General features: G+C 40.9%; 1 protein-coding gene across 5 annotated transcripts in view; it reads right to left on the bottom strand.

The window, feature by feature from the left end:
* The window catches only part of DNAH8 (dynein axonemal heavy chain 8), a 334,161-nt gene that overhangs the window by 38,882 nt on the left and 277,856 nt on the right, over window positions 1-17,423 (bottom strand). For all 5 annotated transcript variants that reach the window (XM_045498070.1, XM_045498067.1, XM_045498069.1 and 2 more), the window contains 3 exons: window positions 13,735-13,851; window positions 11,863-11,964; window positions 5,030-5,190 (listed from right to left, as the gene is read on the bottom strand). In XM_045498070.1, coding sequence (XP_045354026.1) covers window positions 5,030-5,190; window positions 11,863-11,964; window positions 13,735-13,851 — 380 coding nt within the window. The remainder of the gene's footprint in view (window positions 1-5,029; window positions 5,191-11,862; window positions 11,965-13,734; window positions 13,852-17,423) is intronic.

The following is a 17,423-nucleotide window of genomic DNA, read 5'->3' as shown; positions in this document are numbered from 1 at the left end:
TTTCATGCAGAACTTGGGAGTCACTTCTTGCTGGAATGGGAAGGGTGGCCTTAGGAGGAGACCAGGGGTAGGTTTTAGCTGAGAAGCTTCATTTGCTATTGCTTACTGCCTCCTGGTGGCTGGTGAGGGAACAGCGAGGGGTTGGAGTGCAGCTCTCCAGGAAGGTCCGCTCAAATGTCTACAACCCCAGACACCACATATTTCAGAGCCCAGAGGAAAGAAGAATCAAACCTAGGGCAAAGCTCATCCAGAGACTAAGAAAATGACCAAGCGCAGAGCTACTACTTGAGCAGGAACCAAAAATGGACCACAGTCCCTGGGAGGAGGAGTAGAGGTGTGAGTGGGGAAGACCCTAGGGCGGACCAGGTGGGAAGTTAAGAATGAAGAGAGATCAGGGGAGGAGGGCCACAGGTCTTACAGGCCAACTAGTTGTCTAGGAGATTTAAGGCAGAGGCCCAGCAGTTTCTACTTGACCTCACTCAGTGTGATGAGAGACTGCAAGATCCTGACACTCGATTTTGGGAAAAGATAGCTGTGGCATCTATAGCATGCCTGCCAGTGATGGCACATAGGCCTTTGGACAGAGTGGTAAAGAGAGCTGCCAAAAGACACAGAAGGCTCGCTGTGCTCTCTACCCCTCAGATAGCAACGAATGGATGAAAACGGCACACGATTCTCTCTACTCACTAAATCCCACCAGTCTCCATCGGGACGTGTCCTGCAGCTTTGCTCTACCCTCTCCATCCTCTCATCATCCCTCATCTCAGCCTGCATCAATCCACATCCAGATTTATCCACAGGGTCTCCACGACAGTCTCAGTCTAAGTAGCCTCCAAATATCGGGAAACGTACTCCATTTCACTCAAAATAAGAGAATACAAATTAAAACTATGCCGAGATACCATTTCTCACTTGTCATATTGGTGAAAATTCAGAAGTTTCACCCACACTCTGTTGATGAGGCTGTGAAGAAAGGGCCTCATCATGTTGTTGGTGAGAGTGAATAGCCCTATGGAAGGGGGGTTGGCAATATTTACTAAGCCCTGATATAGCAACTCTAGCTGTACCAAATTACCCTAAAAATACATCTCCAACCACAAGAGAAACCAGAACCATGAGATCATTAATTGAGGAATTATTTGGGGTAGCAAAATATTGGAAACAGCCTAAATTCCCACCCTTAGGAGAATGGATGAATAAACTATGATACATGTTAACAATGGAGGAGCATGCAGGTGTAAAAAAAAAATAGTGAGGAAGACATGGGAACATAGAATGGAGTGATTACAAGATACATTTTTAATTGGAGAAGACAAGACACAAAGATATATATATATATACATATATTATATATAATATATATATATAGTATGACAACTTCATTTAAGAAAAAAGGTAATAAGAACATATGTGTATCTATGTATGAGAAAAAAGAAACAGGGAAGATAACCCAGAAACAAATGCATTTGCTTGCCCATAGAGGAAAGGGGAAATGGGTTGGAAAGGTGTGAGAATACTTTATTATGTAGTTGTGACTTTCAAGTCATGCCCGTGTCTCACATATTTAAAATAACCAACAAGGAGGGACAAAAACTCAGTGTAATATGAACAGAAACAAATGAATGTACCTATCTACCTAACTGATAGCATAACCACACAGAAAAAAACAATCTAAGTGAGTTTTGAATATAGTACTCTGACAACCTCAACTGGATGTATTCTAGGGACAAAAAGAACTGCAAAGAAATCTTGACCTCCACTTAATACATTTGTTGTTGGTAGTGGTATTGGTGGAGTGATTCGGAGCAAATGAGTAAATACATTGAACTTCCTGGGAACCAGAGTTCTTCCCATGGGAGAAAGGAGATAACAATACTGAAATGAGGGAAGACAAGGAAGAGACATGAGGTGAACATTTGGAATTGGAGTTATTAGTATTAGCTCATGATGTTTTTTAAAGTGCTTATTTCTTAGCTCTGTCCATTGAGAGGGGTTACAAGTGCGCACACGCACACACACACACACACACACAGGGTACACACACAGAAATAGATGTGGTCACATACAGATGTAACTGTAGATATATAAATATACAAAAATATACATACAGAAAGAGAAAAGGCAAATGGTACAAAATGTTAACGATTGGTGACTCTGGGTGAACTTGCAACTTTTCTGAGGGTTTGTAATAGTTCAAAATAAAAAGTCAAGGGAAAAAAATCTCTACCATCGCCTCCCATCTGGATTGCATTTTAGTTGCACTTCTCTGGACCTTTTCTTCTTCTTCTTCTTCTTCTTCTTCTTCTTCTTCTTCTTCTTCTTCTAACATTTATTTATTTTTGAGAGACAGAGAAAGAGCATAAGCAGGGGAGGAGCAGAGAGAGAGGAAGACACAAAATTTGAAGCAGGCTCCAGGCTCTGCGCTGTCAGCACAGAGCCCAATGTGGGGCTCGAACCCACAAACTGTGAAAGCATGACCTGTGCCAAAGTCAGACGCTTAACCGACTGAGCCACCCAGGTGCCCCTGGACCTTCTCTAGCTCTCATTTAGCTTTCTTGAGAGCTGATGGCCCAAACTGCCACAGTCATATGGGTAAGTCAGGATGAGATGATTTCAACCCTGCTTTAATATATATTCCTTGGCAGAATCCTACACAGCGCCCAACAGGATCCGATTCTCTAGGTACCAGCTTTAAATGACTCCTTGGACTCTTGCCAAGGATGAAATCAAAGTTCAGAGTCCTCATACGTGAGCCGCTTCAATTACTAATTGACAAGTGCCATTTTTCTGCCCATTCACATGAACTCATGAGCTATTTCTAAAGACCATTCCCGTTCATTAGATTCTTCACAACCCAGAGAAATTTAGTATTGCTGGCACATTCAACAAATATTTCCTGAGCATCAGGCACTGTTTAGCACTAGAGATATGCAGTAAAAATAGACAAAAGTTTCAGACTTGATGGTGCTTATGTTTAATGATGGTAGGTAGATGATAGCAAGTATAAATAAGTAAATATGGAGTATGTCCGTTGGTGATACAATCTAAAGAAAAAAGTAGCAAGGAGGATAGAGTCTGGGGTGAGGGCTGGGGAGTGATCTGCAAATTTTAAATAGGGCAGCCAGGGAAGACATCATTGGAAAGGTGACATTTAAGAAAAGGCCGGAAGAGGTGAAAAGGTGAGCCATGATATCCAGGGGGAAGGACGTTTCAGGAAGTACAAGTATCCGGTGGTGGCGGGGGGGGGGGGGGGGGGGGGGAAGGCATCTGGCCTGAGTACCAGGAAGCTAGCAGGAGCTAAAGCTGAGCAGTGAGTGAGGGAAAGGGCAGAGGAGGCCAACCTCCTGAGGGCAGGTGGTCTTACTGGGCCTTGCAGTCACCTGTAGGTCACTGTCTGCCTTTGACCTTGACATGGAGTGAGACAGGAGCCTTAGGAGGGTTCTGAACAGAGGATTGACGTAGTCTGCCTCAGATTTTTAAAGTTTCAGCCAAAGTAAAACTATTTCTCCGTGTTCCTTCTTTCAGATCGTGTTTCAGTTGATTCCAAATGGATCCCCGAGGAATCCTTTTTACTTCTTCACCTCTTTTCTGTCTCCGGCTAACTTATGGCAGCCTCTTCAAATAACAGCTAGAGCCATCACCAAAGAGGCATCATGGTTCCATCACAGGATCTGAAGAGTGTTAGCCATTCACGGCTCTTCTGGCTCATGCCCACGTCTTTGAAGGCGAAAAATAGCATGGGAGAGATGGGAGGATCTGAAGAGGTTAGAATTTGTGTGGGTGACAAAAGCCAGGAAGCCTAGCCTCATGCAAGGGACAAAGTGTATATTCAGGGGCAGAGAGACAATGCAGCAGAGGGAGGCTGGGACTCCAGGGATGCTGGGCAAGGGCAGGGAACCGGAAGGTGGGAAATGCCTGTGCCCCTTTGCAGAGTTGTTACCGTTGCAGTGGCAGGTGAGTGACTAGGAGAGAGGCACACCCCACTCCTTCTCGATCCATCATCCCAGCTTAAAATCTGCCAGAGGAGTCTTGCTTTCTCCCATTCCTTGAAACCACTCTCCTAGACACAAAGTTTATGGTTCTTCATCGATGGGCCGGAGGCAATGACCGTCTGGAGGAGAATCCCAGCTGGGGCTTCTTGGCGCCCTCTCTGTGGAACTGGATAGCCTTGTTTTCAGGCTCCTTCAGCCAAAAGATGGGTCCGAGAAGGGGCTTGGGATTTGGGTGAATTTCTTGTGTCTTCACTCATCATCTCTTACCTCAGCGACCAGAGCAGGGACCTCATGTTGAGCTGAGACCCATAGCCTCTCCTCCCAGCTCCGTATCCATGCTCTGTGCTCTATGCCCATCGTGGGCATTAGTGACAGAAGGAGGCAGGTGAGGAAATAAGGAGACAGGGTCCACAAAAGAGAGGATCAAGCAGAAACACAATTCCTCCTCCTCCTCTCTCTATCCCCCTGGCCTTTTTAGACTCTGTTTATGATCATTATTTTTTTTATTTTATTTTTTATTTTTTTAAACTTTCATCCAAATTAGTTAGCATATAGTGCAATACTGATTTCAGGAGTAGATTCCTTAGTGCCCCTTACCCATTTAGTCCATTCCCCCTCCCACAGCCCCTCCAGGAACCCTCAGTTTGTTCTCCATATTTATGAGTATGACCATTATTTTTAATGGATTTTTTGGGGGGGGGTTAGAGGCAAGGAGCTGGGAGACCATTGTCCTATCAGTGGAAGGCATCGATGCCAATAACACCAACTGGTTTAATGACATGGCAGAGGAGAAATAATCAATGCATAAATTAGAGCTTTAGCATTGTCATAAACTCCGGAGCATCAGGATTTACTGAGGGAAAAGGAGGCCAAGATATGACAAAGGTGTAATTGGAGGACAGGAAGTGACAATATTTTTCACAGCAAAATAAAAAGAAGTGAAAGGAGAGGAATTAAGAGAGAAAATGAAATGCACAGTCTCTGCCAGGCTGAGTTACAAATGATTCCTTAAAATATAAAAAATGCCAGGAACTTACGTGATATCGGCATTAGGGTGCAGCCCAAAGACTTCGGGGTTATCTAGGGATGGCAATGACTGGATGTACTCAAAATACTGATCCAGGGTTTTGCACAAGGGGATTTTATACCCGGTATAAAACTGGAACGATGGTTCAAACATCTTCTCACTGAACCAGACCTATATGGGGGAGAAAATGGAAGAAATAAAAGTGATGAACATCTCAGTGAGAACTGCCACTATAAGGAAGGAAGGGTCACCTTATTTCCATTTTAGTATATTTTTATATTGGGTTTGAAAATACCTTAAGAAAACCACTGACAGAAATAATTAGCACAAGTATGAAGAAAAGAGAGAGGCCACACGGCACAAAAACAGTGAAGTCCTAGCCTCTCTTGGACACCAAAGAAGGTACCTGCTAACAGTGAAGAGGAGAGAGCCGGGCTTGCAAGCCTGCTCTCTGCTCCAGTAAACTCACGACCCTCAATTCCACTTTTGAAGACTAATGGGAACACACTGCAGAGGAGATAAGGCAATAACCACAAACACCAGAGAGTATCTGGGCATTTCCACCGCCTCCCTTTGCCCCCAAACAGGGCTCGCGCCAGGGCTGGGGTGGGCAGGGGGAGGCTGTGCTGTGCTCAGGGTGGTTCACAGCAGCCCTGCGCACCACACAAGGCCAGAAAATTTTCTTAACAATTGTCTCCCCTCCTGCCCTGAGCTGGAGAGCTCCCTCTGTTAATTAAGTTATGTCCCTGGCCACAAGAAGCAAATGTATCCAACCGTCTTATTGTTCGCCTTAAGACATCCTTTTCTCATTCCATATGAATTGATTATCTGTAATGTAAAAGCAAGAGAACAAATATATACTTGGTGTGAATAGGCTTATTCTGAAGAGGGGAAAAAAATAATGTTGAATGCCTAGGAGCCAGATTTGAGGCAATGACTTCAGTGTCTAACAGAGCAATTTTCTCAGCAGGAAGGGAAATAATGGGAAGACAGGAGGAACAGAAGTGCAGGCAGGATGCCTGAATCACTGGGAGGATTCAATGCAAAAAGAGATGGGGACTGTGCTTTACTTCAGTCAGTTATACTTTCTCTAGTCCCTTCCTTCCATATCCTTTTTCCAGCTCTTTTTAGGTCCAGTGATTACTCTGAAATGACCTATGAACTGATTCTCTCTTCTGTCTCCTCCCCTCCCCACCCCACCCCTCTCTCCATTTCCATCCTAGTCAACTCCTGCACACAAGGCACAGAGCTTAGGACTGGAACAGAATGACAAGGTGAGTCACACATGGTTCTTTCCTTCCAGGAGCTTGTGACCCAATGAAGGAATAGGGTAATTACATAATAAACCACAATGCAAAGTCCAATAAGAGGAGAGCCAAAGGAAACAAAAATAAGAAAAGCACTAAGGAAGCTTAAAGCAGGAAGAAAGAATAGACAGCTGGATGTCAGGTAAGGCTTTATCTTGGAGGTGATTTTGGAGAGAAACCTTAAAGGACAGGATTTGATAGGGGATCTAGTGTGACTGGGGAGATGACACCAGCAAAGGCACAGAATAATTGATACAAAAATGTGAGGTGGGTTGAGGGATGAAATCTAGGGTAAATATGTCCAGGTGATGTCTGGGTGATGATTGGTGTTAATTTAAGAAATGAGGAGTAGTTGAAAGTTATTAAAGAGAACAGTGCTATGATCATGGTCATTAATTAGAAAGATTATGCTTGGGGGCGCCTGGGTGGCTCAGTCGGTTAAGCATCTGGCTTCAGCTCAGGTCATGATCTCACGGTCCGTGAGTTCGAGCCCCACGTCAGGCTCTGGGCTGATGGCTCGGAGCCTGGAAGCTGCTTCGGATTCTGTGTCTCCCTCTCTCTCTGCCCCTCCCCCATTCATGCTCTGTCTCTCTCTGTCCCAAAAAATAAATAAACGTTAAAAAAAAAGAAAATGCCTAAGCAATTTTTTAAGCTGATATAAAGTGTTGTATAAAAAATCTTTTTTCCTGATTTTCAGGTTGTGCTCTGGGGTCAGTAAAAATTCAATCCAGTCTACGCTGTCTTAGATGATTCTGACCTCCGGGCACATAAAACTTTCAATCTACTGAGATTAAATTATATTTAGCATCATCAACAAACAGGCATTGAGTGTACCCTAGGTGCTAGAGAGAAAGGACACAGAGACTTAGATGATTTGTTTCTTATTTCAATGGACTTACAACCTAGTGGGGTAGGCCGAATACATGTCTTAGGATCACATATTTGCTTTCCCCACTCTCCACGGCAACTACCTCACACCTCTTCCTCTTTCTTCAAATGTCCCAAACTTGCTGTCCCCTCCCCTCAGCTGATGACCTGCGTCCCCTTAGCCAATGATGCTTATTTCACTCTGAACATAGACACGGTCAGAAGAAAACAACTCCATTTTCCATCAAACCTTCTGGTCCCTGCACCTGTCCCCCTCTGCTTCCCCTACCAGAAGGAACGGGCTGTACATACTGTGTACTGGTACACATACTGGTAAATCTAAATTAGCGCTGGTTGTAGAATTATTTTAATGAATAACAGGGGTGGGAATAAAAATGAGGAGGAACCAAAATGCTCCACAGCAGTAACAGGGAAGATAGAAGTCAGAAGGGCTCAGAGGTAAAGCCTATAAGGTGGGGTTAGATTTTTAACTTAAGTAACCATGTTTGAAAACGTAAAGACTAAATGGAATAATTTTAAAACCAGTACAGAAATATAAAAACACACTTTTTTGAAGCAGGAAAGAAGAAAATAAATCCAAAAAAAAAAAAGCACGGTTAATGAAAACCACAAAATAAGATGATAGAATAAAACATAGCAGCAATCACAACAACAATAAAGTGATTAATTTGCCTGTTAAAGGACAAATACCTTCAGATTGTATGTCAAAAATTCCAGCCAGTTTTTGTTTATAAGAGATAAATCTGAAACATAATGCACAGAAATGTTGAAATGAAAAGAATAGAAAAAAAAATATATATATACCAGGTATAATATTAAAAGACTGATAAGAGAGTAAAGGGGCAAGGATCAGAGTAGGAAATATATTTGCAGTCACATAATCAACAAAGAACTTACATCCAGAATATGCAAAAAGCTCCTATAAATAAATATTTTAAAAAGATAGACAACCCAAGAGAAATAGAGGAAGAACGTACTAGCAAGTCACAAAGTAGAAAACCAAAATAGTGAATCAACATGTCATGTGACGGTGCTCAAGCCCATTAACATTCAAAGAAATAAAAATTAAAACCAAAGTGAGGGCCTCCCCGGGTGGCTCAGTCGGTTAAGCGTCTGACTGGCTCAGGTCATGATCTCACGGCTCATGGGTTCGAGCCCCGCATCGGGCTCTGTGCTGACAGCTCAGAGCATGGAACCTGCTTTGGATTCTGTGCCTCCCTCGCTTTCTGCCCCTCCCCCACTCGCACTCTATCTCTCTCTGTCTCTCAAAAGTAAACAAACATTAAAAAATTAAAAAAAATTTAAACCAAAGTGAGATATCAGTATACACCCACCAGAATGGCTAATATTTAAGCCATTTAAGCCAGAATGGCTAATGACGCCCAGTGTTGGTGAGGATGTGGTGAAATGGGGTATCTCATTCTTCTGTGGGATGTATTTTTGGAAAACACTTTGGAAACCAGATTGATGTGACTGACTAAGATGGAAAGTACATAAACTCTATAACCTAGCAATTCCACTCCTAATAGAAAGGCATAATCGTGTGCTCCAAGAACCTTGTGTGAGAATGTCCCCAGAAGCATTATTTGTAATAGCTACAAATGGAAATGATCCTCATTTCCACCAATATAATACAATGCAATCCCAACACAGTAAAGGAAACAAGTAAACCACTGCTACACACAACATGGATGGATCTCAAAACACCATGTTGAGAACAGGAAGCCAGAACACCAAAATGACAACATACTGCATGGTTCCATTTATATGAAGTTCAAAAACAGGCAAAACTGAACTACATTAATAAGCAGTACTTACTCAGATGGTGAAAGTTTAGTGAGAATGAAATTCTGGTGGGTATCTTGAGTTGTGCGGAAGAAGGGGGCATGTGTGAGTCTTTGGGGGAACTGGAAATGTTCTATGTCTATTTAAAGAGAGTTATTAAGCTGTATGTTTACATTTTATACATTTTTCTGTACATTGCATATTTTTTAAGTAGTTGCATTTTTCAAAGGTTTATCAAGCGAATACTAAGTACAGGTAAAATCTCTTTCCTTATCTTCCTTGAGCCTTCTCAGTTGACCATTTCTTCTTTCCTGATACTTTAAAGTACTCAGGACCCTGTCCTTAGCTTGTTTTCTGTTGTTTTCTTTCTCTACACTTTCTTCTTAGATGATGCTCTCATCTATTATCTGGACCTCAAAGGCTGTTTTATATGCTGACAAATTTCAACTCTTTTTCTCCAGCCCTGACCTCTCTCTTGAGCTCCAGACCTGTAAATCCAACTGCCATGTTTACCCTTCTTCATTCTCTTAATCAACAAATATTTATTGAAGCCCCTAATATGTTCTAGGTTCTGCGCTAGGTGCTAAGAATCTGACGGTGATGTAATGAGGCAAAGCTTTTGGGGAACTTACAGTCTTGAACAACTCCAATTGGGTGTCTTGTGGACGTCTCAAAAGTTACATGATCACAGCAGAACTCCTAATTTCCAGCCCCAGCCAATAAAACTCATTCCATCTGCAGCCCTTCTCCTCTGTAAATGGTCTTATTCTCTAATCAGTTATTTAGGTCAAAACAAGAGTGGCCCTTGACCCCTCTTCCCTTATCATCAGCATTCTGCTGGTACTATCTGTACAATGCAATGCAATGTATATGCAGAATCTAACCACTTCTCAGAGTCTCCAGTGCTAAACCTCCAATTTTAGGTACTTTTACAATATTCTAACACAAAGTATACTTTCAAATACATCTTTTTTTTTTCCTTTAAACCTCAGATATAGAGGTGAGTTACTATATTCCTTTATTTTTCTTATAAGTCTCGGCCCCCTTTATGTTAGTTTTTCCCCATTCATCCCTGATCTCCACTCCCAGTCTCCTTCCCTCTGAGGGCATCTATTTAAATGTGCTTGATCTATGTCCTTGTGAAATATACATGTATTGCTTTCTAGATCTCATTTTATTTTTTTTAAGCTGTGCACTCAGCACTACGTTTTTAAGATCTATGCATGATACTATATGGATCATTTCTTCCAAGTGCTGCATTGTGTTCCATGATAGGTGTCTACAATATTTAGCTCATCTATTCCCCCAGGACAGACTCCCAGGTTGCTTTCAACATCCTACTACTGCCAACAATACTATGAGCAATATCTTTGTACGTGTCCATGGACCTGTTTGCAAATTTCTCTGGGATATATACTCAGGAGTGGGCTTATGGTTCAGAAGGTATCACACACTTGACATGACCAAGTGTCACCAGATTGCACCCTAGAAGGGTGAGCAGTAGTATTCCACTGTGCTCATCCACTACTTCTTAGGATTCTTAGGCGTCTGTAGTGGATGTTGTGATGTACCACCAGTTTCTTCTCTAAGGCCCAGGCACTCAATCCCACAGCTGTCTGGAGTATTGGCTACTAAGGGCTCTCACCACACTGTCCCTCCCCAGAAATTGTCCTGGCAGAAGGCAGCTGCCTCAACCAAGGTCATGCCCTCAGGGAGGGGGGCACACAAGCAGATCTCCATCTCAGTCTGTGTCCAGAGAAGCCAACCTATGATGGTCACCTGCAACTCCACACACAATATTGCCGTAAACATTATTATACATGTCCACTTGTGGACTTTTTCTAGAAATGTCCTGTGATGTGTCTATCTAGGATACTTAATTTCAGTAAGTTTTGCCCAACTGCTTTCCAGGAGGTCTGTACTGATTTTAATCTCCAGCAGCCAGGCTCCTGCCTCCACACATCCTTGCCGACATTTATCATCATCCATCTTTCTCCACATACAGCTTCAAGGAAAACTTGCAGAAATAAATAAGGGTTGAAAGAAAAATCAGATTCCTGGCCAACCTCCAGCTTACCAAAATACTCTCAAAGTTTATGCTTTGTTGTTTTTGTTAAGGGGGGAAAGATCATTGAAACAGAGAATTACCAATATAGATCCTAATACAAAGAATTCAAATAACCATAAAATACTCATATATCTGATTTTTCCCACTTATGTAATATATATTGCTTCTTTAGCATGTAAAAGTTTTAAGAAGAGTTTGAGCCTGATGTGTGTGTATGTATATATACATATACACTATTTATCACTGGTGTGAAAGCTGTAATTGCTAAGGAATAATTTTCTCTCGAAAATGTTTACCAATGTGATATATGTGGATTTTACTGGGAACAGAGGAAAAAATGAGCACTCTATCACTTTTCAGTTGTCTGTCCTAATGAAAAAGATGAGAACACCCAAATTATAGTTAATTCTCCAGTCACTTATTTCGGGGCTTGAAATCTTCATGAGACTCATAGTCAGAGGAAGCAGTCAATCAACTGTCATGTGAAGGAGGGGAGAGACCCTGAAAATGTGCAACTCAGGAGAATAGTCACAGACTATTGACAGCTGATCCTTATTCTACTTTGGACCACAAGGACCACAAGTAGATTGCTGGTTGGTTTGGCTGTGGCTTTGGCTTTGGCTTTGGTTTTGGTTTTGGTTTTGGCTTTGTTAGCTGATTCTTTTCAGCGGCTCTGCTCTATATTTTTTTTTTCCCCTTAAGTTTGGCTCAGTGATTATGAACAAACAAACATTCCTGTTTAAAAGGAAAATGCAATGAAATGTGTCTCCATGCTTTTTCTGTAAATTGACTTACTCTAGCAAAGCAATTAAGTAGACGTTTATCAAAGTCATCTGTCACTCTGCCTCCATATTGTACTTCTCCAATCATGTACCGAACCGTACTCCATGAAACACCCTTTATTAAAAATAAAAAGATTGTTAATTGTCAATCCAAACAGATAATTCTAAATATTTCAGGTCTTCCCTGGAGGAAAGGTCTCAAAAAGAAAGCACTAACTAGATTGCATTTAAAATGACTCTATTAGTAACTCTTTTGCTATCACATGACTGAAACTGCCAGGGTTCAGTCACCAAAGAAAAATCTATAATACTAAAAATCAGTGAATTTATTACTCATTGATTATTTAAAATGGGGGTGGGGGAAGACTACTTTTCATTCTGTGGATGTAATCGTCTATAATACTCATTATAGTAATGCCAAGCTGTTAAAAAAAAGTCATGTTTAGTGAGTCAACTGTTTAATACACTTTCTTAGTAATATATTTTCTGAATCAGTATGAGAACAACTAAAAGATTATTCACTCACAGCATTTTTCTACAACGCAATTCTTTGCTGTCTCATTCTGTGAGCTATAACTAAATCAAAGTATTTATTAATTGCCATAGAATCTTATCCTAGCAATATATTGCAGATATTAATAGTTTTTTTTTAATTTTCTTTTATTTTTTACTTAATACATTTGGGGTAAGAAAAGTAAGGATGCTTTATTTTTTAATTGACTTTCTTTTGGATAAACTTTGATTCATCAGCTCCACTGCCTTTCAAAGCAACTATTTCAAGGTTAACTATTATTTGTATATATCAAATGATAAATAATAACAGAATATGAACCCATATGATGTAATTTTTCATCAAGTTGTCATACTCGATTTAATACGCCTTTGTAATTTCAAGGAAAAATGATGGTTTGATTCTAGATCCTCCAGCGGCCCAGGTAAAAATTCATCACGGCTTACCGTCACCATACTGACACTACAGTATCTATAATTAGCTTCAAGATCCACTATGAGAAAGAAGAGAGGGGAAGACAGCAGAACACTGGTGTTTATTGAGTACTTACCGTGTCCCAATATACTGTGCTTTCACAAATGCTAACTCATTTATTCCTCACAGAGACCATGACCATTCTGTAGATGAGGAAACAGGCTCTGGGAGGCTCATAAACTTGCTCAAGATCATGGAAAAAACAGATGTGGAAGCACATGTGAAAGGACAACTGGGTTTGTGTTCTTACCTCTCTGACCTTTTGGAAGTCCCTCCTTCTCTCCTACTACCTCATCAGGAAAATGAGGATAATAGTGATGCCTTCTGTACCTCCCTCACAGAGTTGTGAAGACACAGATGAGATCCTCAATGCACGAGCACTGAGAGCTGTCAAGTGCTGTACAATGATCAGTGACCGTTACCAGAAATTATTGCTATGTATCTCCATAAGTTTAAGCATGTGTTAAGATGTGACTAAAGGTGAGAAAGAACTTTCACGTGGGCTGAGAGATAACATTTTCTTTCACCTCTGAGGAGGCATCTGTGAAATGCTGGAAGAAAAGTCTGACTTAAGACGGACATTGTCTTTTTGTGCACTGTCGCACCTGGGTGCGACATGAGGAAGGTTGTGAAGTTTCTTCATTTGTGGTCTGTCTCTGCCGTGTACGTGCGCCAGAGAAAGAGGAGGGGGGCAGGGACATAAGCATGAGATGGGGATCCAAATGCACCCCTATGGGCAGTAGGGGTGTGAGTGGAAATGGCTGGACCAATAAATGGCTGATTGGGGGAGGCGGGGAAAACCTTGGCAGGTTCCCTGTATATTATACACTGAAACTGTCTGTGGAAACTTGGTTTAAGGACAGCAATAAAAATTGGGGGGGGGGAAGCAATTTCACTCACCTTTTTAATATCACATTCATCAAGGTGATTCTGAATAAACTGGACACTGGCTGTAAAGTCAGCAGAATTGAATTCATAGGGAATATTCCATCCTAAGGGACCAAATTTGCGTCGCTCCTTAAAAATGCCAAAGAAAATAAGTGAGATTTTAAAATCGAATGTAGCTGATTTCTTAATAAACATAAAGTACAGGAAGATTCAGGCATGATATAGAGATAAGTTGATGTAATAAAAGAACAGTATACAATTTTGGATCTATTAACCATTAGAACTATTATTTCTTAGCTGTATTGCCAGATGGTTTACAAGAATAAATGTTCAAATATTTGCCAAATTGTAGTTCTTGGGATTTAAAAAAAAAGTCTCAGTTTCCATCGCCAGCTCAAAAAATGCAGTAGGTGCTCAATAAATAGCTGTTCAATGAATTTATTTTAAATTACCCTCTTAGAAATTTCAAATGTTAAAAGTAAGGGTTTAAATTTTTGTTTTTCAAGTTGAATAACTGAAACACTCAGGAGCATTAAACCCCCTGCTGGTGTCACTTCGTAATCTTGCAATTTCAGATTTTGAAAACCCCAAATCTCTATTGTAAAACATGACACATCCTTCTTAAAACTTTCACAGTGCCCTATTTGTTCTCTCCTCTGGACCAGTGGCTAATGTTTTGAATTGTCAAATTACCCATAATCAATCCAACTGGTCTCAGATCAAATGATACAAATGCCTCAATATTCTGGAGACCATTTTAAAAGGTATGTAAATGTGAGAACTGGTACTTCTAGGCTCTAATCACATAGCAAACCACATAAATTAACTCAAATATTACTATACCATCAGCTACCTCTGCCTCAGCATATAACCAGTCTCTAAGTGGGGGAAGGGGGTCTAATCATTTATTTGGATTAGCTCCTAGCCCTTTGACCCTAGTGGCTGAGGTGAGAACCTATATGGAGAGTAGAATCCCAATACATCTACGGGACAGTATAATTCTACTTCTTTACCTCTAAATATATAGTAACTTTCTCTCTTCTGCCTTCCCCCACCCCCTCCCCCCACACACTGTCTTCACAGTCCATTCCAATACTTCTTCTCGCAGCTGCTCCATGCTTTAGATCCTAATTAATACCACCACTTTAAAGAATCTAAATGAATTTTAGTTTAGACAAGTTCATGGACAGGTCAGAGAAAAAATTCAGAAAGCATGAAGGTTTAATTACTGATTTTCAAAATATGCTTTTAAAATATTAAGTAAACCATGAAAATTAATTTGGGTCCAGATGTTCTGACCCTGGGAGATCAGACTGTTAAATAACAAAAATTCAGCAGAGTAAAATTTAAAGATCTAAATGGCTTTATTGAATGATTGATGAATCAGGCAGCATCCTATTTAGCAAATAGAAAGGAGCCCCGAAGAGCTACAGAAAAGGAAAGGTTTTTATTTACTATTTATTTTTATTTTTATTTTTTAAGTTTACTGATTTTGAGAGTTGGGGGGAGAGGCAGAGAGAGAAGGAGAATCCCAAGCAGACTCTGTGCCATCAGTGCAGAGCCTGGTGTGGGGCTCTACCTCACGAACTGGGAGATCATGGCCTGAGTTGCAATGGATCCCACGAAGAGTCGGACACTTAACCGACTGAGCCATCCAGGTGCCCCAGAAAAGGAAAGGTTTTTAAAGGCAGAGGGGGATGGCACAAGAAAATCATAAGTGGAAAAAAAAAAAGGATTATTTTGGGGGACAAAAAAGGATCTCCTTTGGGGGACAAAGGGGGTTTATTAGGGGATTACCTCACTGGTGCTGACCAGGAAATTCCAGACTGACCGGTTAAAATTACATTCCTGGAGAAGGTTGAAACTGCAGTTAGGTTAGGTATTAGTTTCAGTTTGGTGATGTGGGCTTAGCACAAGTAACTCCATTCTGGGTCTGCTGTCTCCTTTTTAACAAGACCGAGGGCAAACAAACCACTCTTAAAAACGTAAACTACTAACATTACTTCCAGACCTGTACTTCTTTAGGTTAAGTTGTCAGGTATTACACATTTGTATGGTGTAACTCCCACCCTCACCCCTTAGCTAATTAGATCTAACTAGATCTAATTAGATTGAGGTGGACAGCCAGCCCAAGAAAGGCCAACCAGATTTCTCCTCCCAGGAGTTTGGACTTAGGGTTCAGAACTTCGATCTAGAGTTAGAGCTTTAACCAGGGAGACTTAGAAACTTGGGAGCTGTGAAGCACCATCTTCTACCTTGAACACAGAGAGGCGAGAAGGAACAGAGGTGCCTTAATAGATGGGAGAGACTTGTGGTATCATCCCAGCAGCAAGGGGAAAGGCCCTGGCTCTTAAAGGTGTCAGCTTCTCTTGATGGCTTTCTGCTTCCTGGTCTCAGCATTCATGTTGCCGTGATGTGTTTTTCTACTTGTTTCATGTTGAAATACTTGGTCCTGTAACCAGATTTTGAACCTTGACAGTGAGAAACGTGTCTCCCATTTTTGTCTCCCCTTTTGCACCTTTTCAGGGAAAGGCTTATGATTGTGTAATAAACACTAGATTGATTATTGGTAATTATCAGAATGAAAGGCACTCTCCCTCTCATCCTCTTGGGGGGTAATTTCTGAAGCTGACACAAGGTTTTGAATTTTTTGAGTGGATCCCACAAACATTGAGCTGAGCCTCCTCCAGGTTATTTTGGAACAAGAGTGGGTTTGGGAGGGTCTGTGGGATATTAATATGAAAATGCATTCAGTTAAGCCTTGAGCCTCTGGAATTTCTTCCATCTTGAAGTCTTCAAAGAGAAGAAAGCTAACCACTTATTGGTGAGATGCAAATGTTTTCCCAGTTTTTTAAAAAAGAGAATCAACTCTAAAATAGTTTCACCTGTGTTTGACTTAATTTTTAAAATTTACTGTTCAATTAGACAAGAGACTGAATGAAAAATAATTCTTCCTTTCCAATTACTAAAGCTGCTTAAATTGGCTCTATGGAAACATTCCCATTTACATGCACTGAGCCATTGCAATTCTGTTGCTCCTTAAAATGTGATCTTTGAAAATTGCCCCAATGCTGAGACTCACTTCACTTTATGCTATTTACTATCAAATTTCATTTAAAGCATTTACTTTTTAGGTTGGTTCACTAAAGTCATAGACTTATTAGCTTATCTTGGAAAAAAAAAGAGAAAATCTTGCGGGGGGTGGGGAGTGACTTTTCTTTCACAAAGGAAGTCATTTCATTTTCTCACAATTTTTTTGGTACTCAGTGATCTAAGTGACAATAAAGAAAGAACCCTGAATTATCACCTTGGAATATTATCAAGCCATTGGGAGAACTAAGAACTCATTTGGAGGCTCAAAAGCAAGGGGCTTTGCCTGGAATACTGAATCTCTTCAGTCCCATTAGTATTTTTGAAACTATGGGATGAGTCCTATGTGAGACAATGGAAAAATATTAAAATCAATGTATTTTCAAGAAGTTTTAATCTATTTGAGAAAATAAGCCTTAGAGGACAATGTGATAGTGAGTATAATTAACTGTCAGAATTTAACAGATGATAAGAAGAAGAAGACATTCAATCACAGGCTTCTGGGAAGAATGAAACTGAAGCTGGCCTTTGAAAAGCAGGGAGAAAAGACTGCTGGGTTTTGGCAAAGACCATGAGCAAAGAGAGGAAACACAAAGCCTGTGATTCATCCA

Source organism: Leopardus geoffroyi, chromosome B2, assembly GCF_018350155.1.
Source record: "Leopardus geoffroyi isolate Oge1 chromosome B2, O.geoffroyi_Oge1_pat1.0, whole genome shotgun sequence".
NCBI lineage: Eukaryota > Metazoa > Chordata > Mammalia > Carnivora > Felidae > Leopardus > Leopardus geoffroyi.
This window is presented reverse-complemented; position numbering and strand designations above follow the sequence as displayed.